At 40.3% G+C, this 27751-nt stretch overlaps 1 protein-coding gene across 1 annotated transcript in view; it reads right to left on the minus strand.

The window, feature by feature from the left end:
- The window catches only part of LOC111657837 (pbx/knotted 1 homeobox 2), an 86899-nt gene that overhangs the window by 24862 nt on the left and 34286 nt on the right, over positions 1 to 27751 (minus strand). Inside the window, exons 3-4 of the mRNA XM_023410159.2 lie at positions 10181 to 10287; positions 7499 to 7635 (exon numbers count right to left, since the gene is read on the minus strand). Coding sequence (XP_023265927.1) covers positions 7499 to 7635; positions 10181 to 10267 — 224 coding nt within the window. The 5' untranslated portion in view covers positions 10268 to 10287. The remainder of the gene's footprint in view (positions 1 to 7498; positions 7636 to 10180; positions 10288 to 27751) is intronic.

The following is a 27751-nucleotide window of genomic DNA, read 5'->3' on the forward strand; positions in this document are numbered from 1 at the left end:
CCCCCACCCCCCCTTTTGCTGCTCCCCACTGTTTGCCAGCTAATCAGGCCTGCTGTACCCGCGTATATTAGAAGCTGGTTCGTGGTGGAGTCCTGCTGCTTTTGCTCCCAACAAGGCCCCCGTTTCCCCAGGCTACATGTCTGAAGCACACCCTATGTGCAGGGTTGGGTACGCAGACACACACACACGTACTGTACACGTGTGCACAAGCACACACAAAGAACCCGCGGCACAATCTGAATAAAACCTGTCTTCTTTTCTCTACTTTTCAAACTCGCCTTTTCATTCTCATGTCTCATTCTGAACTTAACTTGGGGTTTTGTTTCTCTGAAGCTGAAGCCTCTGGAAGATTGCATATACATACATGTATATGTATCCATAAATATATATATATATATATATACAGTATATATATATATATATATATATATATGTAGTCCAAAAGTTGTATTTGCATCTGTAGTACAAAGAGTTCTGTGCTATATTTAGTCATTTCTAGCATCTAGCAGCTTTTTAGGCATGACTAGTGTCTGCAGGTATTCCTTTCAGGCTGTATACAGCCTGAAAACCTCACAAACACATCACTAGTCTGTTGTATTTCCAAAGGTATTACTGGCAGCTGTTCCCCTCTATGTTTTCTGTAGGCCGCTCTTGTGCCAAGAACAGAACAGATAACCTAGCACGGATTACTAAGTTTCCCAAATAAAAATAATAACAATAAAAAATAAAAAAAATGAAAAAAAAAAAAAAAAAAACAAGGAAAGAAATCTGTGGGCTTTCTCATCCAAAGTCAAGCGGTGAGGGAACTCATAAAAATGGGTATCTGAGAGAAACAGCCAATAAAACCACTTGAGCTTGGACACAGTTTCCTGCATTCAGCAGCGACTGAGCACCAACACACGCTGACCCGCTAAATGGCGGAGGCATGGCCTGTTTTAAGCCCGTCAGACGGCTAGAGTGTTCGCGCCGCTGGAGGAGCAGCGCAGTGGTCGAGGATGCATTGATGCATTGTGGCAGTGAGGATAAACAGACTTTATGGTGCATTACAGAGGCAAGCAAACACACAAGGAAAAGCACAAATGTGGCCAATACTGTCCTTGGATGTGTCAAATTAAAAGCACTCCCTCCTGTTGTGTGTACGACACGAGCGGTCTTCAAGTTTTCGCTTCTTTCATGCCATTAACAACAAGCACATACGCGAGCATAAACATGGGCTGAATAAATTCTTGTATCTCTTGTAGTTTGGTGACTGTTAGCATGACAGCGTGTTAACCCTCCTACAAATACACACAAACCTTTAAATCCAGTCTCAATGCAAAACACCCAGGCTGGCATGAGAGAGGCTTTCAGCAAAGACCCACTATGGAGAGGAGTGAATGAAAATATGCACCATACAGGGCTCTGCGCTACAATACTGGATTCTTTGTGAGAGGATCCCAACACTGTCAAAACACAGAATAAATCCAATTTTATTGCTGATTTCTTCCACTGATGCAAACGAAACATGTTACATATCATGAACAACTGCTTCTTAAGCCAAGTAGAGGATGATGAGTAAGTTCTTGTAAGAAATAAATCTGAAGAGCAGATTGTGCCTTTTATTCCTGACTGAGAATATTCTTGAATAGTGCTTAGGTCCTTGGAAACTTTGTGAATATGGCTCTTCCTGTATAAAGAAGATGTGTATTTCTGCCCATGAGGACTTGTAAAAAATACACTTACTGTTCATAACTGTTTCCCTAAGTTCTCTCCATGTAAAGCAAGTGAACAGTTAACTCAAACAAACTCATGAAAGTGCGACCTTAAAACAGCATGTTCTAGTAAATAAAGCTCTTCTACTGGAGTTGTTTCTGAGCATCACAAGGACATTTCTGTTTTTTAAAAAAGGTCTATTATGATGTCTCTTTCAATTAAGTGCATGTTTCCATCTATGAGCCGAATCGGCTTCCATCAGCTGTGAGCACTACATCCGCAAACCTGAAAAACAAAACCCTCACCGGCTTTTTAATAAGATGCAGAGAATCCAGAAGGATCTTTATAGTAAATGCCACAACTCATTAGGCTAATTACCCTATCACACATTTACTCCGCTGCTAATAACAAAGTAGGCAGAGAGACAGAGAGAGGGATAGAGGAAACCACACATCTCCTCATGAAGTTGGCATTCTAGCAATTAGTGAAAAGAAACATTAAAGCCCACACACACACACTTCCTGAGCAGAATAATTAAAGAAAAATGGCAGAGATACTGATTCTCCATGCTTTACTCTTTTCAAAGTCTACAGCCCCCATATGAGCACTGTGTACAGGCAGGAACACTGGCAGATCAGACTTCTATTAAAATACGAGTGCTATTTGTGTCTTTTTGCATAATTCCACTCACTGTGGGAGACAGTGACTTGTGAAGTCAAATTTAATTGCGTTTATAACAAGGTAACAAGGTGTGTTTAGGCATTAGCTCCTTGCACGGACAAAAATAATTCCCAAATTCTACCCTACTCTTCCTCCTCTGAATACAGAGCAGCACGGATTTCACTTAAGAGCTACAAATAATCACATTTAACAGCACACACTGGTGAACCCTCAGCTCCTGTTGCTCCCTGAGCTCAGCGCTGCCTCTGACACTGTTGATCACAACATTTTAATTGGCCATCACACGCATTTACAGACTCAGCTGGCTCTATATTCTCCATAGCGTGATTTAACTGGGAAGTAACTCAACTTCCCATCTTATTTCTCTACCCTGATGCCCCTGTTGTGTCACATAAAGACACTGATAATATACAGCTGTTTTTGCCTTAAAACTAAATGATACTCTTTAAACGGCTGCTTAGTAGACAGATATTTGCCACTTTATGCCACTTCATGTTACAAATTCTGTAGTTAAAGGGCCATTCCACCAATTTGACATATGAAATGAAGTTGACTTGTTATGGTTAGTACCACGAAAGCTACTCTATGACAAAGACGATACATTACAAGCAGTGCCAATGGTATGAAATAGTGTAACACTTTCTGTCTCCTAAGTTGCCAAATGACACTAGCTAGCTCATTCGGGATTATGCAACTGGTATGAAATGTGACAGTAGCTAATATCAATATCAAACCTTATCCAGACTGCATTAGATGGGAAAGAAAAGACAGATATTTTTTTTCTGTTATTACGGCCTAGCTTGGGCATTACAATACAACTGCTAGCTTAATATCTGATCAGCCCAGTACAAGTTCATATCAGTCTAATAATACTCTGTTTTCCGTCCAAAAAAAGTTAAATAATAATGACATTAATAGTATTATTTAGTTTTATTTTAGTTTTACCTTTTAATAGATTTTTCATGTATAAGTTTATCCGGTTGGAAAGCAACAACATTGCAGCACTGCAGCAGTGAAACCAGACCAGAACCAACAGAGAGAAGAGAGATCTGTGTTGCCAGATCTTGCGAGAGTGTGTTGCTGAGACAGAGATGTGTCTCGTATAAAATTAATTTTCTCCTGATCTGTCTGTCTTAAAAATGCCAGAGTAGTGTCAGAATGTGCAGAAGATCTGTGGCTTGTGATCCAATATTTATCATAAACTGTGATCCCGTTCACGTCTCCCATTGGAGTGAATACACTCAGACCTCCCACTGGTCTCCTAAAGGGGCGGGTTGGAGGCAAAACCATGTGACACAGTTACAGGAAATGATTCTGTTCGCCATCTCTTTTCTCAACTTCCTCTGGTACTACTCAGCATGTGAAAACAGCAGTATAATATCTTGGGTGGGTCTGGAGGACAACAACACAGAACAGGTGGAAGCTAACATGCAAGGTTGTGGCCCTGAGGAGGAATTGGGTCAAATACTTGGACAGAAGGGTTAGTCCAACCATGCAGTGGCATCAGCAGCCGTAATCCTGTGCACACTGTGCCTATATTTATTTCAATGATTTTGTTTGTTTTTTTTAACAACCTATCTTGAAAATAAAATTGTGACAACTGGAGAACCTGTTATGAGACTATATTCAAGAAGAGAGCGGGAGGTAGGGAAGAGTTTGGTGCTTTGATGCCGAATGATGACACTGCAGATGTGGAGCACTGATGTACATCCATCATGATACTGGAATTGATGCAGAGTTTGATGGAACGGGCAGACTGAGAATGAACTTCAAATAGGCAGGAATACGATTTCATTTTATTTTCTTTGTCTTGTGTGGTTTTCTACTTGTTTATTGTAGCTTGGTTTGGTCGTGCTGTTGCGTATTGGTATTACTATTGTTAATGGTTAGTTAGGAGGGAATGCATTGCTTAATGCCGACTTTTACTTTAAATTCATCAGGGATATTCAATATAGCCCTAGTATATACATTAATAGCATATTATAGCCTATTATTTAGCTGGCTGTTTTTTTTTTTTTTTTATGTGTTAAACTAATAGAATTTTATGGACGTGTTGTGTCGTAACTTTAAGGCTAAAAAACGCCAATCAATCTCTCTCTCTCTTGCTCGCTCACTCATTCGATGAGCAAACATAATGTATGTGCGCGTGGGGAAACCTGAGGGTAGCTTACAAGCAGACCCCTTGTGCGTACTATGAAATAGAATCCTGCAAAGGCTACTGCAACCATGGACCATATCTTTCTAGCATGATCAGATAGAGCCAGTGTAGTTTTACCAACAATCGAGATGAAGGCCTGTAGGCTTCAAATTCTTTTCTTCGAGTATTGTTTTATGAAAATGAAAATGTTTTGGCCCTTTAGTTGAGTGCAGATTTCAGTTTTACCATCAACATGTATGTGCTAACAGAGTTACAGCAACCTATGGTGCTTTAAAGAGGTAAAAAAAAGACTCATTTAAATGAGAGATCATCTACACACACAATTAACAGCAGCTTGCTTTGTTAATGGTTGAATTAAAGTGTTTCTGCTGTTGTGCGGCAGGTGTAACGGACCTTAGTCGTCATGGTAACAATAATAAATAGTCACAGAATGGTTTACGCACAAAACCTACTTGGTCAGGTCGAAGAAAAGATTGCCGTTGGGGTTGAAATAAGTAAGGGTAGCAGACCTTTGTTGTCATGGTTACAATTACATGCGTAAGCAGTTAAGGTAGTGCAATGGTGATGGATAAATGACATTTCACATTTCACATTTGGAAAAGAACAGCAGTCTCCTGTGTAAAAGTCTTATATTTTGTCAACACATCCATTATATTGTATATATATTATAGGCAATATATATCATATATTGTCTACAACTGCAATACATTTTTAATCTTTACATTTCTATTTGTAGACAAATGAGCTATGTGTTCATTGCTCAGCTTTAGAGGTGCTGGACGGCATTTTCTTTCCCACTTTGGACAGAGCTGTTTCTCATCTTCTACTGTGCATGTTAAAAACTGTTCCACATTAATTAACACACTGAAAAATGGAAAGACAGATCTCGGCTCTTATAGAGGCACTCCAAAAAAGCAACTAATAAAGTACATTAGCATTATTAACATTAATGTATTCTCTATAGAAAACAACAAGAGAACTGCAGAGCTGAGAGCACATTTAAATACACTTCTAAATAATGAGGTCTGTATGTCTTTGCTGCAGTCATTCTTGTTGTGTTTTGTTGCTGCTGAGAGCTTCTTCTTTACTCTCCTCCATATGCGGTTTAGTGGGGGGAAGAGGAGGAAAGTGGAGGTTGAAAAAACCCCATGTGCAAGTGGAAGAGGGGCTGATTTACTGATTTGGACCGCTCCTCCACCCCACCCCCAACCACCACACCAAGCTGTTTCAAACATGGCTGCTCACATCAAAGGCAGCCTTGTATCTCAGAGGAGCTGCTAAGGACTTTACAGGAGCTCGCCTCAGGCCTGAGCATGGGGGCTCGCGCTACCTCAGACAGCAGTGGCGGATACCCGCGGGTGGGACCCGAGGAGCCGGGACAGGCGGCCCAGCACAGTCTGCAGTGTCATCGTTACTTTACAGGCGGCACCAGGCAGCGCATGGCACCTTGGCTCAACAAACCTAGTTAGTTGTTGGTGTGCTGCCTACACCAGGAGATCACCCAGTACGATTAAAAATGTCTGTATTTTGAATAATTTACTTCATAAATAGATAATACAAGCTCATTATAAGAGTGCATCAATATTCTAGTGATAAGCTGAGAGAGGAGTGAGGTGTCTTTAAAAAAAAAGAATTTTACTGGTGTTTTGCGTTTCACCCAGCAGTGATTTTCTACACCTAACACGGTGCTGCCTTCGAGGGCTTCTACATGTTAAATAAAGGAACAAAATTTGGAATAAATACCAGCTGCGTGATCTGTAAACATCTTAAAATAAAGAAAACAAAATAAAGAAAAAAAAAAGTGGTGAAAAAAATCTTCTTTACAGTTCAGAGTGGAGATTAACAGACAACATTTCACAATGCTTTTACTCAGAGCTTAGTGCTAATTGATTTTAAAGTAAAGAAAGTGCACTAATATACAATCATATTTTTAGTAATGACAAAAACTTATTTCAAAATTTACACAGTGCTTTTGATAGATGGTCTGGAACGAGACTGTCTCAGTATGGTTCATTTTTATATTGAGTGACCGAAACCTGTTGATGAAGTCTCTATGACTTGAAGAGTGATGCTTACCTTTGAAAATGACTGTTGGCGTGAAAGAGAAATAAATTATGTTTTACAATTAAAGTCTGGAGTCATGCGGAAACCTTACACAAAACAACTCTGTTCGCCCAGTAAAATCTCAATGGCAGTATTTTGTGGTTTAGGTATTTTTCTGTTTTTTGTTTGTTTTTTTTTTTAGCCTACATGGTTAGATGTAATCCACTACAATACTGGAAAGCACTTGAAAAGTCATTCATTCGTTCATTGTCTCAGCCTAATAATGACGGAGTCAAGAGCCTAGAGTGAGTACACACTGTGCAGAAGTCAGAGAAACAGCCAGACTGCTGCTGCTGTATCATACATTTATTTTAAAGTCAATTTATTAAATTCAAAGAGGAAATCGAGGGTGCTTCTGCTCGCCTTTGATGAGTGAACGCATTTACTGAAGGTGCTCTTTGGTTTAAGAACGATACTAAGTGAAAATTGAAGGATGCACCCTTCAAAGTACAATTTTCAAAAGCTTTTATGTCATGGCTAGTTTAAGAGAACACATTAAAAACAGCACTACTGCTTGTGGCCTTCACTGGCGAGCAGCACATCAAGTCAATTTGCTACAATTTCTTAAAGCACAGCATGAGGCTAGAGAGAAAATGCAATAATTATTTCAAAGGAGGAACGAGTGAAGGGAAACTCAGGGGCGGTATAGTGCCTATTACTGAAGTTAGACTGACAAATATTAGGCCAAATAGTGACATTTGTTTACCAAGAGGCAAAGTGATTAACAGCTGCATAAAGAAAATGGTGTTTAACTGCTGTGTCCACCAAAATAAGTGCTCTATGTTAACTGGGACGTGCATTGTTCAAGACAGGCGGACAGACCCTACAATAACACATAAACGTCTCACGGGAGATTGAACCAACCTGTAAACGGCTCTTTTGTCAGACTCAAGCTGGGCCTGAGGGTCAAGGGTCACACTGACAGAGGTATTTCCTGTTGCGGTGGCTGCTGGGATATGGACCTGTGGGGTCTTAGTGTTCTGCTGAGTGGTACCCGTCATCTGGGGATAAAAGAAATTTAAAAAGAAAAAATCACGAAATTACTTTCAAAAAGCTTTTTAAATATAACATCATTATTATAGTTTTATTAGTTAGTAGTTTATTATAGTATAGTGGTTTTCAGTTGAAGCAGGTGAGAGTGAAGAGCTTTGGTATCTTTGAGACAGCACTTGTGCATGAGCACTTAGACACTATGAGTATCTGCACCAAATTTCATAGTGAACGATCTGAGTAGTTGTTGAGACATTTCAATCTGGACCCACATTATTATCCCTAAAACCAAGTTACTACATGGCTTAAAACAAAACAAAAAATCACATTACATCTGAACAAATCAAATGTTGGTGCAAATCAAAATTAAACATAAATTCAAGAAATGAATGTGTTTCAGTGTATTCATCTCACCTATAATGGTCTAAACTGACTGGACCAGAATCGCAAAAGATTTGCTTTTAATTAGCTTAAGCGTGAGTGTCACATGATCACAGGGTTATCTCCTGAGCATGCGGCTGCTTGTCAGGTAATTTTTTAATCACTTTTCAAAAAGCATTAAGGTGCAACACAGACTGCAAATGAGGCTGAAGCTGGAATGAATAAATATTGCTAAACAGGTCAGTAGCCTTGTAATGAAGCTGTTACGCAAAATGAATCACACAGGACGGATTAAGTCACTGAACAAGGCACGCTCAGGTCATAGATAGATTCCAGTTAAATGATAGCGTAAATATTCATTTTATAACAACAGAACAGTAAGTGATTATGTGAAAACCAAAAGACCACTGGTGTCGGTGGTGTCGGTGGTGGTGGCGGTGGTGGGGTTCAACTTGGACTCATTAGAGAATCTGTTAACTTCCTCTGGTGTAATTTGTGCTTTGGGGTGGGCAGAGGAGTGACATGCTTTACAAACACGACCCATTGTCGTCCTTATCCTTTACCCCACTTTCCTCTCTCTCTCATTCCTTCTCTCTGAGGAAATGAGTCTAACAACCCCCATTTCCCCCCTGCCTTTTTTTTTTTTGAGTCAGGGTGGGGTGGGAGGAAGCTTCAAGTCTTAATCCAAGCACCAAATGGAAAATAAATTAGCTTCTTCACACTTAACTAGCTCTCATTTGCATTTGCCAAGCGCGCACACTTGCAGCTCGGGAGCTCTCCCCTGGCACTAATCCTCTGGGCGAAAGCAGACAGAGGTGGTGTGGACAAGGAGGAGGGTTAGACGGTCAGATGAACCTGCTCTGCTTCACCTCCACGGGATGGTCTGTGGTGTGAGACAAAGCCTGTGTCCAGCCACAGTTAATTACACTGACCTGTTGGTGGCATCACGTGCTGTGCTGAACACTGCAGGCTTCAGAATTGTCCTTTTATTCTTACACTTTGAGATCAGTATGTTTCACTGTCGCACTCATGTGTTCATTATAACATTATAATTATAAAAGGTATTACTATGATACTAGATTAATACAGCTGTAATGTTTTATTACAATAATATTCCTTTAATATTCCTGTAGAAAATTTTCCTTATCCATTGTGACATTATTGTAGCTTTACTGTATTTAACCCTGATGTGTTGTTTGCTCTAAAAACATCATTTTATCACCATAAACATGATTTTGAACTGATGACATTTGTCCATTACAGCATCATACAGGGACCTCAGCTACAAAACCTGGTTAAATACAATGGATGTTCATGTACTCTGTATCTGTGATTGGTGTTGACACAACCTTTTACATAGCACAACCCCTCCCAAGTGCCTAATAAGAGTTTTATAACAGTTACCAAAAAGGGAGTGGGACCTGTCTGGGGTCTAGTTGACCCGAAACATTAGTCACATCAGATGTATCGTTTGTCTTTTTGGCAAAGAATATATATTTGTTTATGTGTAGGCCATATAGCATATAAAATCCTTCATCAAATGTACAAACTCAGTTACCTCAACATTTTTCTAAATATTTTAATAAGACTATTTAAAAGAGAAAACTGTTATAGTTATTATTATACTAAATAATCCACTTTAATAAAGTAATATTTAATGCTACCATGTCATCATTATTATCTCCCATAAAAAGAGAAAAAAACAATTTTTAGACTTAACAATTATATTTGTATCATCTTAACCAACTACTAATCATGACATTACTAGTTGGAAAGAGCAGGAATCATTGATTCAGTGGTTTCTTGCTCAAAAAATATTGGTTGAGTGAGTAATTGAAATCACCTGGAAACTTGCTTTCCGATTTTAAGCACAATAATCATGACAATAATGAAGATAACGACATGACGATAATCAAGATTTTGCCACTCAGTGCTAATCTGCTTCACCTAATTAACCACCACCACCACATTCTGATCTTATTATTTGATCGCTTAAGTCAGAATTGACATCATCTTTTGTCCAATTGAGCCTAACAAAGAAGAATCTACTGAAATAACCCAAACAGTAACTTTGGAGGAAAATAGTATGCCTGTGTTAGAAGACCCATATGGTTCATTCGTGTGGTGCTGCTATAGGATGAGTTGGTATGTGAAGCACTGAGGTAAACCCCTGACCTGTTGGCTCTCCTGGTACGATGGTGGAGGAACACTCTGGGTGGCCATCATTGTCACTGCAGGTGCTGGGGACACATGTTGCATCATGGGATAGCTTCACATTGAGACTAGGAAAGAAACACAGGGGGAAAAAACGAAGAGAGAAAACATGAATCCAGTGCAAGCAGTGATTGTAAATTCTATTATAGCAGCAGCCACCAGGTGCTGCTATAATTAAATAATAGGAGATGGGATTCTCACACAGCATCTAACTCACTCTCCCCTCTCCCACTTCTTTTCCTCTTCTCCGTTTACTAATTTATTTTCTTTTGCTCTGTGTCCCCTCAGTCTCCCTCTGCATGTGTTGCATAGAGCTGGGATGATGTATTAATACTGGGTGATCTACAAGCAGCTACTGAGCCGAAAGAAAACAAAGCAACACAAACTCAATCATGGAGCCCTTTACAGACATTTTTTACATACCAGCAGGTTCATAATGACACCACAAACAAACCCGACTACTTGTTTACCAATTACAGACAGCTATGCTTGTTTACTAATTACAGCTGGCTTTTAAAGTAACGCATCATGGCGGAGTCACCTTGGTTGTCTGGATGTGCTAGCTGCTGGTGTTGTTGTGTTTTTCCGCCGTTACCAAGCCAATCAAGAGGGCTAATTAGGGCTCTTGTTGGTGGGCTAATTGCTATTGGCTGGAACCCCACAGGGCTGAGGACCGTACCCTGTGGAATGCCGCTGTAACCATCGCCCCCACCCCCACTGAAGGAGCTAATTGTGTTACACACACCAACTCACACACACACATGCACAGACCCCTACCATCGCCCCAACTTAGTATAGGCAAGCACAGCAGGTGCTCCATCCTGAAGCTACATCTAACCTACGTGTATACGCTGCATGAAAATGTCTTGTAAATTACCTATTTGACCTGAGGGGCGGAAGGGGTGTTTTGATAAATGTGAGGGTAAACTTTTTTAACCTTTTATTTATCAAATTTTACTTGAGTGAAAAATAAATCTAATCCCTGATCTCACAAACTGACTGATACAGACACTACAAAGTTCAGTTCGGTGCCTTAAACACTGATGCGGATTGTCAAATGAATATTTCTTCAAATTCCAAAAGTTCACTGGATACCTTGAGCTACTGCACTTATTGGAAAAACGCCTCATAATGCCACATAAATCCTTGTGTGGTCATGAAAGACAGGCAGCAATTACAATGGACTGGTGCACATGGACTGAACAGTATTGACCTGGAGGAAAACGCTTGATTATAAGCTAGTGAAATGGAACTGGAACATCTGAGCAAAATCTCTGCGCTGGTTGCAACATCCGTTCAGAGCTGCCGCCTCAGGATATAAAAAATGTGCTGTAAATCCGCCTGACCGCTAAAGCCGGGGATTTGCAGTATGTGATTCTGAGTTGTGAGGTTCTGGTCTGATGAAAAGAAACTATAAATATCATATAATAAGTTTTAGAAGAACACCATGCAAGGATCTAAAAAAAAGATTTACCTGAATATCAGAGGGGAAATCATACAAAATGAAAATATACCATAACATACAATGAGCTTACAATAAATGCAAGGAGTATTAGGAACATAAATGTGATTGTGTGGTTAATTCTGCTAAGTATGAACACCACAGCAGTGTTACACAGCCCCTCCTGCTTTCAATGCTTTAAAAACCCCTGTTGTATGCTCCTGCTATATCCTCATATCTGTGTGTTGAGCCCCACGCTCCTTGAATAAAGAGACTCTCTTTAGGTAAATTTCAGATTCCTGTTGCCAGACAGGAAGTGATGCAAACATCTCATCCCCTTCTTCCGAATCAGGATAATACATGACATGCGTTTGCAGACAGTGAGCTCATCCCTCACTGAGACCCAGAAACCTGGCAATGTCTCTGCCTGGAAAAGTCAGTGACAAGACAAACCGGCTGAGACCCGACTGAGAGTGAGTGGCATCTGAACCCGCCGATGCTGCCAACGCTGTGATGTTAAATGCCGGTTTAGTTTCATTGATGAGTTCTAATTTGGGGTTTTAGCTGCAAATCTGCATGTTTTATCGTGTAATACTGTGTCTGTGTGTGCCGTGTATGCTTGCGCGTGTATGTATTCAGCGCGGCATTATACGAGCATGACTGTTTGCCCTGTGTGTGTTCACATTTGTTTGTGTGCCATGTGCATGTCTCTGCGAGTCATTTTGTGTACTGATTGCGTCTCCTGGTTTCTCTTCTCATTCCAACTGGTATCAGCTGAAAGGCATCTTCTCTGTTATCAGTCCTCATTTTAATTGCAAATGCAGCGAGCGTGTTAGTGATTAAATGGAAAATTGCACATTAATTGATGAGACTGAAGATAAAGCAATTCCAATTACTGCACAGTATTTTAGGCGGCCTCTCAAGTTTCGCCGTCCCTCGAAGGAATGAGCCACCAAACGCCAAATTTGAGGAGGCAATCGTGCATCCATAAATAAACACACAGGGACATGTAACATGCACAAGCACATGCCATACCACGGCTGCTGAAGTGTGAATGTACGTACAAGAACAGACAGGAACTCTGCAAGAACAACCAACAAACAAGACATTTAATTTCAACAGTGAAATGAAACGCACCCCAGAAAACTAAAAGTACAAATCTCTCTTTTAAAGACATCTTGCAAAAGGAGACAATAACCATCCCACAACCGCGCTCTCTGAACTCACCAAAGGTGTACAGTTACACAATAAGTCGTAAAATTCATTTTGAGGACAAATGACATGTTTGTTCCTCAACAAAGGCCTTTGAATTATTACAGTGTTCATAATGCATATCAATTGAAAAATGCCTGTAGTCGCAATCAAAATTCAAAAGCAAGCATAAAATGGAAAATGAGAAGTAGGCATAAAATTATTCCAACAAACATCAAAGGGTTTTATGAATTTGGATTGGAGGCACTCGCGCTCTTTCATCGGATTCTGTGCAGTAAGAAACGCTTCTATTCAGCATTCAATTTTCCAGCAATTCTCAGGCAGAGAATGGGCCTCTGCTGCACTGATGTAAGGTTAGTCAGTAGTGTAGCTGCAGTTTCACTCCGTGTACCACCAAGCAACTGAAATGAAAATCCATATCTGGTTACATATGATGTGATCACTGCCTGCCTCTGGCCACCACACTTCAACCTTGTCTGCCTTTGGTTTGAAGGTGAATTCATTGTACAGTGTTGAACTTTTATTAAATGTGAAATGGGAATGCTTCCTGGTGCAAGCCAAGGTGATAAAAAAAAAGAAAAAAAAAAGAAAAGGATAGCAGACCCTCCTTATTTAAACACAGAGAGCAGCATCATGGAGCACATGCCTTGCAATCTAGATCGTGACCTGGCAGGGGTTTGGCACCAGATCATTAAAAGCAGGCGTGGTAGATAAAAGATGTGATCCTCTCTCAAGTGGATTTATCAACACTTCACTTCCTGCAAAATCACAGTAGTAAAGTAGTGAACAAAGGTGACAGGGCAGACATAGTCACACAAGTTTTGGAGCAGGTAATGGATTAAAAGAAAAAGAAAAAAAAAAGAAAATGAAATGAAAATAATTATGTTTTTGAGTTGGATGTTTGAGACTGAGACTGTTATATCTTGATTTTTATAGCCCACTTCAACTCACTGCACTCACTACCAAACCAAAGATACGTGACAGTTGGCATGGAGGTAATGTCGTATGATGATGTTTACAGCCTATTAGGTGCTACTAGTATAACACACCCAAACCGCCATCCAAAACATCAGCAGTCCAGTTGTATTCAGGGTAATGTAGGCACTAAGTTTTGACAAGGAATATTTTAATCATTCAACACCATTACAGTGTATTTCCACCTTGGAACTGCAGTGAACCCATGACAGTCTCATAAAAATGGATTCAGACAGCCAGGGATTCATACATCATTGTTAGTGCAGAGAGCAAGAGTTTGAATTAGCGCAACCACTAACACTGTGTCAGCCACTGCCAGTTACAAGCTAACAAACAACATAAACAAATGAAAAATGCTAACTGCGCTAACCGTTCTAATATGTCTGCTCGTTGTGGATTTTGTTCCACAACAAACTTGTGGTTGAGTCTCTCTGATGGTTCCTCCTCTAACTTGATAATGATAAGCTTCCAGTCCCAGTTTTCCATTCTTCCTCACATTTTATGTGGGAAAACCATGTTACACAAAATATTAATCATAGCAGAGTATTTTTACATAGTTTAAAACACATCTGGAGAGGAACTTTAAACTGTGCACTGCAAGTTCGACAGAGTGACAGAAGTGCAATGCTAGATGTGTGGAGTGCACTTTTATGGGATCACCAAAGTGATTACACTTCATCCTGAGGGGACCATGAATGCCTGAAGCAACTTTCATGGGAATCCATCCAGTAGTTATTGGACATTTTACTCAAAACCACAAATGTCCACCTCGGGCTGGTGGCTGTGCGATCACCGGAGTAATCAGGATTCATTCTTTTGGCACCATATGAACCAATTTCATGACAATTCATCCAACAGTTGTTGAGATTAAACTGATATTTATGTACACACTTATTAACTTCACTTAGTATTGATTATCAACAAAAGCTCTTCTTAGTGTAATCCAAAATTCACCATGCTGTTTTCAACAAACTAGTAAAAGCCTCTCGAAATCACATGCAAGTCTTCCTATTTGCTTTCATTACCCACAGAATTGCTCAGGAAAAAATAATGAAATAATTCTACAAGGGCAGTCTGCAATTCTGAGACAAATTAGCTCAATCCCCATGATGCCAATTTCTTAAAAACCACAACAACAAACTGCAAACGCAGATCTGACTTAACTATTGATCGATTTGATCTGCTTCTCAGAATCCTGAAGTGTTCCATGAATAATACTGTATGTTGAGGATATTCATGAAAAAAGAGACACCGTATCGCAGTTTTACACCCAAAGCCAGAGTCACATCCACTCTCCGCATGTTGGAGCCATGACAGATACCTGACACCTGATCTGATATCACGTGCATGCAGGGGAGCAGGAAACCGTGCTTTCTGTGGATGCGCTGTCATTTGCACATTTCCCTATCAAAATCTCATTTAATCTGTCCTGTTTGAGTTTGCTGGTTTAAGAGGGTTGACCTGCAGATGCAATGAATAACATTTGGAAGTGGGTATGTCACCTTGGTCAGAAATTATGCATCTTGATGCCCTGCAAGAGAGGAAGATGAATAAATAAATCAGGTGTTTTTGAATATGAGTAGGATCTAATCATCGCCTTATTGTCAGGCCTGATTTACAATGCAAACACCAGGAGGCAAGGCCTTGATGGCGTTGAGTAAACTGGTGGAGGGAAGTGCGGAATGGTAATGAGACTGGGGCAGCGGAGGGGGGGCCCCCCCTGTTTACACATTTGTGGTCGGACTCAACACAGAAATCGGAAAACACACAGATCAGAGCGCAAACACCCCACACACACTCGGGAATGGGCATACATGCAAACACAGGCATGTACTGTATATTAATGCACAAATGCCAACACTAAACACAGAGATAGCAAAGCTTCAACCAGTGTCATCCTGAGGGCAATATCACACACATACTGTGTCTTGCCCTTACACACAAGCACACATGCGTCTCTACACACACACATACACTCAGCGGCGTGAGTGCATTCACAGCCAGAGGCAAAGATAGTCTCACCAGTGGTCTTAGGGCTACAAATAACCCCGAGGCTAAAGAGAGCTCCGCACATACTCAGGACCCAGTCCACACTCCCAGACCACCTCATTAACCTGAGCCAGCAGCCCTCCCTCCGCCCAACCTCGCAACACCCTGCCCCTCACCAACCCACACTTACAATTCATACTAGTATCATTTATTCATCTGCTCTTGTTGATTGGACTCATCCTCACCCACAAGATAGATAAGGCATGGATTTGAAGCTCGGTGAAGGACGTTTCAGCATTGTTGAGAACATTGTTAAGTCCGGGTTCAGCAGGATCGCAGTGAAAGTGGCGAGGCATGGTGGATTAATGTAGGATGTTGTATGAAAGATTTCGTCTCGAGGGTTAAGGGAAGAAGAAGTTTGTATGATTTTCTGTCTCTCCAGTGCTCTGGAAGTTTTCTCAGTGTTACCTTATTGCAAATATTGCAGGTGGGTATTTGGAGCGAGATGTTGTGCTGTTGAAATAAGATCCACAAAGAAAAAGTGAGTGCCCCTGTGGTCACCGCATGGCTGAGCAAAAAGCAACACACCCACATACAATTTGCAGAGAATGTTGTGTTACCTCAGTTAGCTATTGAATAAGGACTAATTAATTAGATGATCACAAGCTAGAGTAGGTTATAAACAAATTGCAATGCTCAGAATTTGTTTACAGCTTTGCAAGGTTAAATCTTCATGAGACAACTTCACCGTTCAGCAGCTTAGCAGGTGGAACATTTTAGTCCTTTGGTTTCCCTCTTCTCACTCATTGGGCTGACTTCACTCCAAAGCTTTCACTGACTCGTCCTTATCAGTTTCCAATGACATTTTGTGCTTGAATTTAAATTTATAACCTTTCCAGTTTATTCTTTCATACTGAACTTCTTAATGAACGTCCTTCACATATTCAAATATGCCCCACAGCCATAATGAAGACACAAGGATTTCCCCTGGGCGTAACAGTTTGCAAGATTCATCTCTTTCTTTCTAACTGCTGACAATAGCGTCGGTGCTCCAGTCTGACTGCGATTCTTGTTTTCTTTGTGTTTATGCAAATGTTTGTTTGGATATTACAGATTCCGGTTTGATTGTCTTCCTTCCTGCTTTTAAAAATTAGATTAAAGTCTCAAGTAAAATGGATTGTGGAGAAATTGCAGTACAGTAGAAAAATTTTTGTAATTCCCAGTGGACAGGAGCAAATAACCTTATTAGCATAGCTAAAAGCCATTATTATAATGAGGTAAGCCTTTTTATTTTATTTTTTATTATTTTTTATTAAGAGGCTAAACATATAAGACCAAGATGAAAAGAATATTCAGGCTGCAGGTAAATGACTGTAGCATCTTTAATCATCTGTATCAAGTTGTGCCTGATTTTTAACCTTTTTTCTTTTACTTTACTAATAAAGGTTAGAAAGAAAGCAAATAGAAGGACTTTATATTAATGTCTATTCTTTTGATGGTTTTTAGTTAAAACAATTTAAAAAAAAAAACCTTCTCAAAATGTGGGCTTTAACTAACAATTGGTTTTTACTTTAACTGTCTGCTTTCATTATTTATATTCATTTAGATATTGATTCATACAAAGCACTGAGTTGAGATTATAACTAAGTGTGGTTTTCTTTTCATTGTGCCACTGGAATGAAGAACAAATATGTTTCAACAATTCATACTGAAATTCAAAATTCAAAAATGTAAATTAATAATTTTATGTGTTTATTATGCATGTTATTATAATTAATAAAAATTATAAAAGAAATATACATATAGATGTTTTTTTTTTTTTATTTTAATTGTTTTACTTAAACTACCACCCTATATACATCATATGGTTAGGTACTGCTGTATAGATACTGTATATAGCCATAGGGTGCTGATTTGGATGGATGCAAATTTCTAGCCAAAAATCAAATCAGTGCATGTTTATGATTGCGATGCTGTGCTCTCAACTGCAACTGAAGTTTCTGATTGATTACTGTGTTACATGATTAACACATTAATGCAAAATCGACTTTCTTGACTTAAAGTGAAAAAAAACCAAAACATCAGAGAGAGCACTCATTAATTTGAAAACAGCTTCCCATTGGCTACGGCTCAAATATGCCAGCGTGGAGGTTTGTTTGCTCCCAGTAGGCTGCAGCACACTCCTCAATCCTCCCACATAGAAAATAAGAAGAAGAACATGGACATGCTCTGCTACATACGTACACGGCACACACATGGCACAAACGTGGCACGCAGTGACCGAATGGTTGTCGGACCTGCTTCAGTGAACTTATTTTTGTTTCAGCTCTGTCGTGGATAAATTTAAACAAAATGGCGCTGCATCATTTCCTAAAACAAACACACACACACACACACTCATACAGGCATATGAACACACACTCCTGGGAAGAGGGTGGGTGGGGTGGGTGGAGAGTGCCAACAGTGCACTCCCCTTCACCAACAAAAATAGCACTGCGTCTGTATGGTGCAAAAAGGCTCTGAGAACCATGGATGAGATGATGATCAGAAGTATGTGGATCTCAAGCCACATTCGTTAAATGACAGGTCTGGAGATAACAATAAATCAATAAATCCAGTATCTTCCTCTGAGCTCCACTGTAGCCTAAAGACTATATAAAAAGGTATCAATGAGTCACACTGTTGTACTGGAGGACATGTTCAGTTATTACAGTGAACTGTTTATTTTGACTCAGTCCCACATACACCTTCCTGCTGCCCTAAATACTCAATAGTGCCCCAAGTCTGTGGCTAAACATTTACTCCTGTTTGCAATAACTACAGTTCTCAGCTGTTTTAGAAAATTACTGAATGGACTATGAGTCTGAGTCTGTGAGGCTGTAATTATGCAGTCATGTGAATTAAATCCCAACATCAGCGTGCCGTGCTCACATGTCTCAAAATCACTACGCTAATCACAATGCTAATGCTAATGCTGATGTTTAGCCAACAAGTCCTCTAACCTAAACGACCATATCGGTTGCCTGTCCCTGCCCTCAGATAAAACCCACGAGAACATGCCAGCAATAGGTGTCCCGGACCTTCATTGTCATGGTTACAATAACACAACCCATAGAAGCATACCAGTATCAGGTATACTGGTTCTTCATTGTCATAGTGATAATAATAAACACGCAGTTAAGTTTGCGGAACTGTCGCAGTTTGGTTACAAAAACTACTTCGCTAGGTTTAGGAAAGATTTGTGGTTTGGGTTAAAATATGTGTAAGTTTAGAGAGGACCTTTGTCGTCATGGTTACAATAATAAACATGTCATGGACCAAAAAAAATAACACTAACTGACTAAAGGTTTCACACAGGAAATTTTCGCCTGTGTTTTGTCGACCCATCCATCCACCTCAACCTTCTCCTCCTTACTCCTTGCACCATATACTACGTCATCTGACCTTTGCTCCCGTCATAATTACTATGGCCACTAGAGGTCATCTAACAATAAAACCTAACGATAGGTCATAAAAAGATGCTGCACAGATGACCTATTGCTTGTTCTTAAAGGACAGTCTCTGTTTAGCAGGTATAATGTTTACCATGTTCACCATCTTAGTTTAGCATTTGATAATTAGCACTAAACACAGCTGAGGCTGATGGAAATGTCATTAGTTCTGCAGGTGGAATTGCAGGATGAATTCAAATTTTGACCTTATGGTGGCACTAAATGAAGAAGTCAGAGCCAAACTAAAGTTATTACAGCTCATTCTGACAGGAACATGAAAAGTCTAAACCAAATTTCGGAGCAATCCATCCAATAGTTTCTCTCAAAACCAAAAATGTTAACCTCATGGTGGTGTCAAAAGAAAAGTCAGGAGATCACCACCACACCTGCCTCATGTTTTGTGTCAGTCAATCCAATCAATCCAGTCAATCCAGACCAAGGCGGTGCCCAAAAAAGCTACAACTGGAACTGAAATATATTAATGACAAGTTTTTTGGTGAGAACCAATGGGCTTGGGGCTGAGTGCCACAGACAGGGTAGGGAAGGAAATGGTAGGAAATTGTTGAGAGATGGACTAACTAATTATTGGTTTTGGTGTTTTCATGAGATTTGTTCCCAATAAGAAAAATAGAGAATGTTTCCAGCCTTTTCTTTTAAGGTTGGAGTTGGGTGTGGTGATCACATGAGACGACCTGATAGGTCTTCTTCACATTCTCATCTAGTTGATGTCCTCAGCACATTTGGGGTGTATAGCTTTATTATTACATAATGGTGTCTTGTTTAACAGTGTTTCAAGGTTGGGAACACAGAGGAGAAGTGACCTGATGTTTTGTTCAAGGCTTCCAGAGATTCATTGAGGTTTTAGCGTGATGTATATACAAGCGCTCTCTTGCATGTTCCTTGTGTTCCATTCGGCTGCGTTCAGCCATCTCCCAGAATAGCAGCTAAGGCATTTTAATGTTGAAAGGTAGTGGAGGGCCGAGTGTCTGCAGAGTGTCTGCTAAGCTGATAAACATCAGAACGCTGAAGGTAGAAAAATTCAGGCGAAATTGGAAATGCAATCAACCCCGCTCCCCCCCACCTCACACCAACACTTCAGTCCTCCTCTTCCTCCAGTGTCATGTTTGCTGGCACATACATTGTGCACCTTATCTGCCGTTGCATCTGCAAGGTTTCTTTTTTTAAACGGATACCTTATCACAGCGGGTGTGTGCCATCCATGTCAGTCCGGAGCAACTTCAGCTACGGGTAGAGCTACGTGACTGACAACAGAATGACACAGAGCAGAGGGTGGCTTATTCACTTTAAACACATTACAGAATAAAAGAGTAGCTGACAACTCAAACTCAGAGGCATTTGACTTGACGAAGTGGCACAGTTAACAGTAATTCACTTTTTCAGCTTCCTGAACTGAACTGAGGATAAAGTGAATTAGTTTATATGGTCATGTGGTGGAACAGGTATTACAGTTTGAATTGAATTCTGAAAATGGCCAGAAGGTTTAAAACAAGCACAGAGCAAAATGTAATCATCAGCCGGTGATTCTCAAGCTAGCTGCTTTAGTTTCACAGCAGCGTGGTTTCTAATCACTACAGAGCAAATACATTCCACTAATACATAATAAACTGGAATGTTAGCTGGTGGAACCAGCAGGCTTTGGTAACGAAAACATGAAGACCTGTATATTTTTTTTACTCCAACACAATTGTCCTGCAGTGAATAAACCTGATCAACTAACTTTTTTTTCTGGCACTGTGTCAGTGACTTATTAATACAACTCTATCGTCATTTGAGGCTCATTGGGTTATATTAGATTGTAGTGTACGAACACTGGCACTAGCTTCTATGGATGCACTATAGATATTTAAGCACTTGCCTGTAAATTTCTCCTAACGCTGTTATGCATGCTACAACCCATCCTTAAATTACAACACTGGGGTATATTTTCCATATCAACAGGAGAACCTGATCATTCTTCCATCTTTACTTTTATTTTGGTAAAGACTGTAAAGTTTGTCCTGAGGGTGGCGCCACAGGGTTTATTCTCTGATATCTTAGACTCAACTCATCAGGCTCAGCTCTACATATTTATTTGCCTAATACATTTAGCAGAGAAACACAGTCACTACCTAGATTATGTTCAGTGGCAATTTTTTCTTTTTGTACCAAATACAAGTTAGAGGATGGTAGTCAGGGTAGATGGTGGGTGTTCAAGGCACAGGACTCGTAAACTTCTGATTTGTTCATAACAACCACCCTTTTGCTTATTTGTTCAGTATCAGCAGTTTGTGACTTGCCAGATATGTTCACTAAGTTTCCATTATTTTGATAAAAAACTGCAATTGAAAATTATCTCAAAACAGAAAAAATTAGTAGTGTAAATGTAATTTCTAATATTTGCTACCTGTGCTACATAAGGTTTACATGTCTACTATGATCTGCTATCATTTACAGTACTAAGTACTATAAGCATGCTAACAACAGCATGTCAGCAAACCAATTCAATGCCCCTGACAATCACCCCAACTTGCTGATATGGTCTTTATATTCAAATAATGAATAGGCCTAGATTGGCTGTATTAACAGGATGTTACTATGGAAACACAGCTAATGCACACCCTGAAAAACAGTAAGTGGGTCCAGGTGTTCACTTGTCTCAGGGAAAGAAGCTCAGGATAATATTAAGAGATGCCACATTTAGGTTTACATTCTATATTGCATGACCTTAGTATGACCTTACTGTAAATAAAAAAAGGACTTCATTAATTTTCATCTTCTAATACTGGCTGCAATATTTATTTTGGAAATTTGAGTCTCCAACACAGTCACAAACAACAGAAAATGACCCCCGGCTAACAATGTTTTCTGTTTTTCTTGGATCTGCCTTTTACACAGATAGTTGAACATGTTTGCAATTATCTATAGTTCAGTAAAAGCTGTTGAGAAAATCCCAAACAGTGTTTATTAGACCCCCTGGGGTTCTCAGCTGATGTTTGTAGTTGAATTCTCCTGAACTCTCCTGAGCCATCAGCTAGATCAGAATCTAGTATATGGCTCGACCTTGTGAAATGAGGACACAGTTCAAAACTATTCTGAAACTGCTACTAGCAATTGAAAGTAGCTTTAGCCTGCTCAAAAAGTCACAAAGGTTGTGTCTGAAATCACTCAGTCATTCACTACTCCCTGTTCACTATCTAGGGAATTCTATGTAGAGGACGAGAGCTCATCACTTTAGGACACTACTTGGGTCATTTTCTCTGTGCCGTTTTTCTTTCATTCTCTCTGTGCTCACATATACAGTAATTTAATACAGCTGAATTCACAATAAAACTGTTCTCATTTAAATGTTTTTCGGAACAAAAATGAAACAGTGACTGAATCGCAGCACATTGAGACTACATGTTAAACAGCATTCGCTTCACAGATGCTGCTCTACTGCTGCAGGAGAGCACGAGTTCAAGCTTGTGGGGCAATGCTGGTGCAATACTCTTCTACGAAAAGTAGCTCAGCTTCGTCCAAAAAGTACCTAACGACATTCATCACTAGGTGCTTTTTGAAAAAACAGGTCTGAATAAGTTGTCTAGCGTCAAAGACGCTAACGCCGGGAACACACTGCATGGCAGCTGCTGTTGCTGCTACTGCCAACTCTATCAGGCTATTAGAATGTTGGATAATAAATTATAAATTCATTTCTGATTTATTTTTGACACAAAATGTCAATAAAATGCCACTGTCTCCACATGCAGCTGCTAAAATGATTATATATATATATTTATATTTTTTCATGTGGCGAGAGAGTGAGACGTGTGGCAGTGAGTCCGCTCTAACCCCTCAACATGTGTGCCAAAATGAAAAACAAGAAGTTCCGCAGCCGCCATGTACACACCACGCAGCCAGTGTGTCCCTGGGCTAATTTGCTTACACTGCTTGTAAACGTAATAGAAACTGTTTGTGCCAAATCATTTTGAAAGAGGAATGGCCAATGGGAAAACTCCAACGATCGGCCAGCCGACCAATGGTGTAACTTCATCACTCAGTCAGTACAGACAAAAATTTGAAATATCCAACCAAAATCAAAGTGACCCACAAACACCAGTACACACACACACACACACACACACACACACACACACACACAGAGTGAGACCAGCAGAAGGGAATATTTGAGGAGAGTGGTGGGGGATTAATGAGATGGGGATTAGCAGGTGGGCAGCTCTCTCTCTCTATGTGTGTGTGTGTGTATGTGTGTGTGTGTGTGTGTGTGTGTGTGTACACTTGTGCATGTCTATGTGTGTCTGTGGTGTTAGCCACTTAAGTGTTAGCAGAGCTCTGGCTGGGGAGGGGGTTTTGGTGAGTTTGTCTTGGCGGGACAAGGCAGACAGGCAGACAGTAGTCTGTTTAAAAAGAGCTGCTGCAGGCCAGACAGAAGCAGAGGATGACTGAGCAGACTGGCATGTATGACAAGTGTGCACTGAGGACCCCAGCCAGGGTAATGACAGGTCAGACTGAGCATGCAAAGCAGGGAGATAAGAGAAGATATATTATTTGGTTATGTTATTTGCAGCAAAGCTGCAAAAAACTAAAAGCTATATCTGTGTCAAAAAACCTAAGATCCTGCTGTTTACACACTCCTAAAGGTGTGTGACATTGTTTAGATATCAAGTGATTCAGTATAGCTGAGATATATTATGTAGGGTGTGTGTATGACACAAAGCTATCTCTATCTGTATGAACTTATGTGACAACAATATCCATATTTGAATTTGTGCTGGACATGGAGAATGCCTACACTTTAAGTTTTTAGAAATCATCTAGATTGCTTCATATAATTTTCTGATTATCTTCTGTCATTTATCCCTTTTGGCTTTAAAACAGCACCAGTTCTCCTCGTACACCTGCTCACAGTTTTTAAGGTACTTGGCAGGTAAGTTGTTCCAGCATCTTGGAAAACTTGCCACAGTTTTCTATCTCTTCATGTGAACCCAGACTGTGACACAGGGCTCTGTGGGGATCAGACCATCTGTTGCAGGACCCATTGTTCATCTTGTCTCTGAAGATAGTTCTTTATGACTGGTTGTATTTTTAGTCTCGTTGTCCTGCTGTAGAATGAATCTGAGACTGATCAGACACCTCCCTGATGGGATTATATGATGGATAGTTCTCAGAATTAAGAAGACCAGTAATTCTGACCAAATCCCCAGCTCCATATTTAAAAAATGTAGCCCCTAACCTGCAAGGAGCCTCCGCCACGCTCCAGTGTTGCAGACATGTATCCCCTTAGAGAACAAACTGACTTCTTTTGCAGCCAAATATTTCAAACTTGAACTCATCGGTACAGAGCACCTGCTGCCGTGTATAAATGAGTCACTTGGCTTTGTTTCCACATTAGAGGAATTGCTCTTTGGCTGCGAGTCTCCCATAAAGACGACTTCTGACCAGACTTCTGTGGACTGCAGGGTGTACCACGGTCACACTGGTGTCTGCCATATATGAGCTGATGGACATTTTTCAACTTCAATGAGAAGTTCTTCATTTCATTTGTCTTTCATCTGCTGCACTGTTTCCTCAACCGACCACTGTGTTTCTGGTCCTCAAACTTTCCAATTTCTTTGAGCTCCTGCAGAAGAGTTTGGATAGCACATCTAGAAACACCTGTCTGCTGTGAGAGACCTTTCTGATGCAGGATGACCACTGTGTGTTTTGTTCCTATGCTCATTCTTGCAATGGTGGTCACTTCTTCAGTAACCTCACCTTCTTTTTAGTATGGCTGTCCCTCATCTAATTTTCTTTCCCCTACACAGCTGTTCCCTTCTTATTTTGAAAGCAGTCTATTGCTTTGTTACTTTCTTCAAGATCATACAAATAACTAACTGAAATATTCCAGTATTTGCAAAAAAAAATCTAATATATGGTATTTCCTATTGACATACCAATGTAGAATATATAAGATAATTGTCTACAACAAGACTTTTGCACAGTACTGTATATCACTGCAAAATTTGGAGACTGTTTGTACCTTCAGAACATACATGAGAGACTGCCCTCCTGTAAAAACGAGCCCATAGGTCATCTGTTCAGCAGGTTATTATGACCCATAGTTAAGTTTTGTTGTTAGGCGAAGTCTAGTAGCCGTAGTCATAACGACAGGAGCAAAGGGAAAAGTGTGGTGACGTAGTATAAAGAGAGACAAAGTCCGTGTTAGGATGAGGTTGTGGCTGATCGATGGGCCAACAAAACACAGGGATATGACACAGTTTGATTCCCATGTGAAAGCAGCAGTTTATGACAAAGTTTTCACCAAAGTTAACCACGTTCTTATTATTGTAACCATCGCAACAAAGATTTTGAGGATGTACTTATTTGAACCGAAATCACAATTTTTCCCTAAACCTAACCAAGCCATGACCGTTATTATAGTAACCATGACGACGAATGTAGGTCTGCCACTGCCGATATACTCTGCGTGTTAATTATTGTAACCATGACAACCAAGGTCTGGTACGCCTGCTGCCTTCGGGGCCCTATTTCAGGAGACACTCCTATCTATGTGTCAAATCAGGAGTACGAATTTGTTTACATCCCCAGCAGGTGACGTAAAAGCCCTCAAATGCTTGTTAAATGTAAGTCAACGCTCTTTAGGTATAATCCATAAACTGACACTGTGTGGCTGCCATCGGAAAGCTTTTACAAAAACAAACTTTCACATCAGACACGCAAGTGCAGTAAACCCAAAACTGAAGTTATCTGGAAAAGAAGTCAGGCAGAAGGGGAACAAACAAAAAAATGAAGTGGAGCAGGAGTCGTCATGAAACGTGAAGACCAAATAGTGAGGCCAACATCAGTGGTGTTTGCTGCTCTTGGCTGGACGGCCTCTGTTTGTCTTAGAGTCGGGGGGCAAAGACAGCCGGCAGCTGAATGGAATTCTTGGAAACACCAAACAAACCCATATTAAATTTCCTCTGAAATGCCACGGGGAGCGACATAGAGCATGCGTGGCAGGGGAGGACAGACAGAGAGGTGGACAGCAGAGGTAAAGAGACACGAGTGGGAGAGGGAGGGAGAGGGGTGAGTAGAGAGCTCAAAATAAAAGAGAAAGTGGGAGAGGGAAAGGGAGAAAAAGGAAGATGAGGAGAGGCAGAGAAAGAGACGTTCGCAGGTTAGACAGGAGGGAGGACATGGGGAAAGAGGAAAATGAATGCACGGTCATGCTGGAAGTAAAAAAGAGATAAGGAAGTGAAGGTGGCAGCAGTAGACAGACATATGATCCAGACATTAGAGTAAAGCCAGACTCAAATTTTAAAGAATGCAGCAGAGGTGTGAGCTGTAGCGTCGATGCTACGCAGTGTCTGACAGTATGAGGTTTACTGTTGGACTCTTCTTCTCTGCTGGAAAGACTTAAGGCTGGTGGAGCTCTGAGAGTCACTAGAAACATGTTTATGCCCCTTTGAGAGAGTTACTGTGTGGCTACCTGCGTTGTAGCTCAGCTAGCTCAGCTGCCTGAGCTTGTGGGGAAGTGCCAGTACATAGTTGTAGCCTGCTGTTACAGTGATTAACATTACTGTGTGTCAAGTCCAAATCTCTATTGAAGCTGAATGCAGCACAGTTATACACGAGCCCATACGTAAAGTTCACTGCCATAGAAGAAAAATGTCTGTGGAAGCTCTGCTAAAACTGAAAAAAAATAAAGATTGGTAAACACCATTTATTAAAACTAGAACCCTCCTGCTCAAACTCTCATGCCTCTCAGCGTGACATTTGGGACATAAAGATATACAGACATTATGTGTTTCACCAACTAGAAAGTGCTTCGACTCTAATTTTTTCTTTTAACTTCCCGCCTACATCAAAAGTGGGGATGTGTTGCAATGTGTATGTTGACATTTTAGTAAATACTTAATGAGTTTTATAATATATGCAAGAGCTAGGTAGACAGGTAACTGTATAAAAAGAAATATATATTAGACTGTGCGGTCAAGACTTCCGATGACAGTTTATTATAGCTGGCAATGGAACTAAAGAAAAAAGGGTGGGCAGCAGAAGGTCAACACTAGGAAATAGTTTTGTAATTTTTCTTTTTCTTTCTGATGACATGTGGATCATTTTTGTGCTTCTACTTGTTTCATCCTTTAGGTGGAGTATTGAGCCTGATTTTCTTGAACTAAATACCTCTCCCAACACATACATGAATGTATGTAACTGTTTATTGTTTTATTTTATGTGATACAAGTCCTGCAAGAGGAAGAAGACAGGCAACAAAGACAAAGCCACTCCGGACTGCAGGAAGTAGACAAAGACAGTATACGCACTTATTCCTGAGACAAAAACAAATGCTATTAGTCATGTTTTAAATGGGGAGATTCGGCCCTTCAGCTATCAATAAACACAAAACTGCAGGTGCATCAACAACCCACCCCACCCCACCCC

This window comes from Seriola lalandi, unplaced genomic scaffold (genome assembly GCF_002814215.2).
Source record: "Seriola lalandi dorsalis isolate HSWRI2012SDOR001 ecotype SW California unplaced genomic scaffold, Sedor1 jcf7180002054415, whole genome shotgun sequence".
Taxonomy (NCBI): domain Eukaryota; kingdom Metazoa; phylum Chordata; class Actinopteri; order Carangiformes; family Carangidae; genus Seriola; species Seriola lalandi.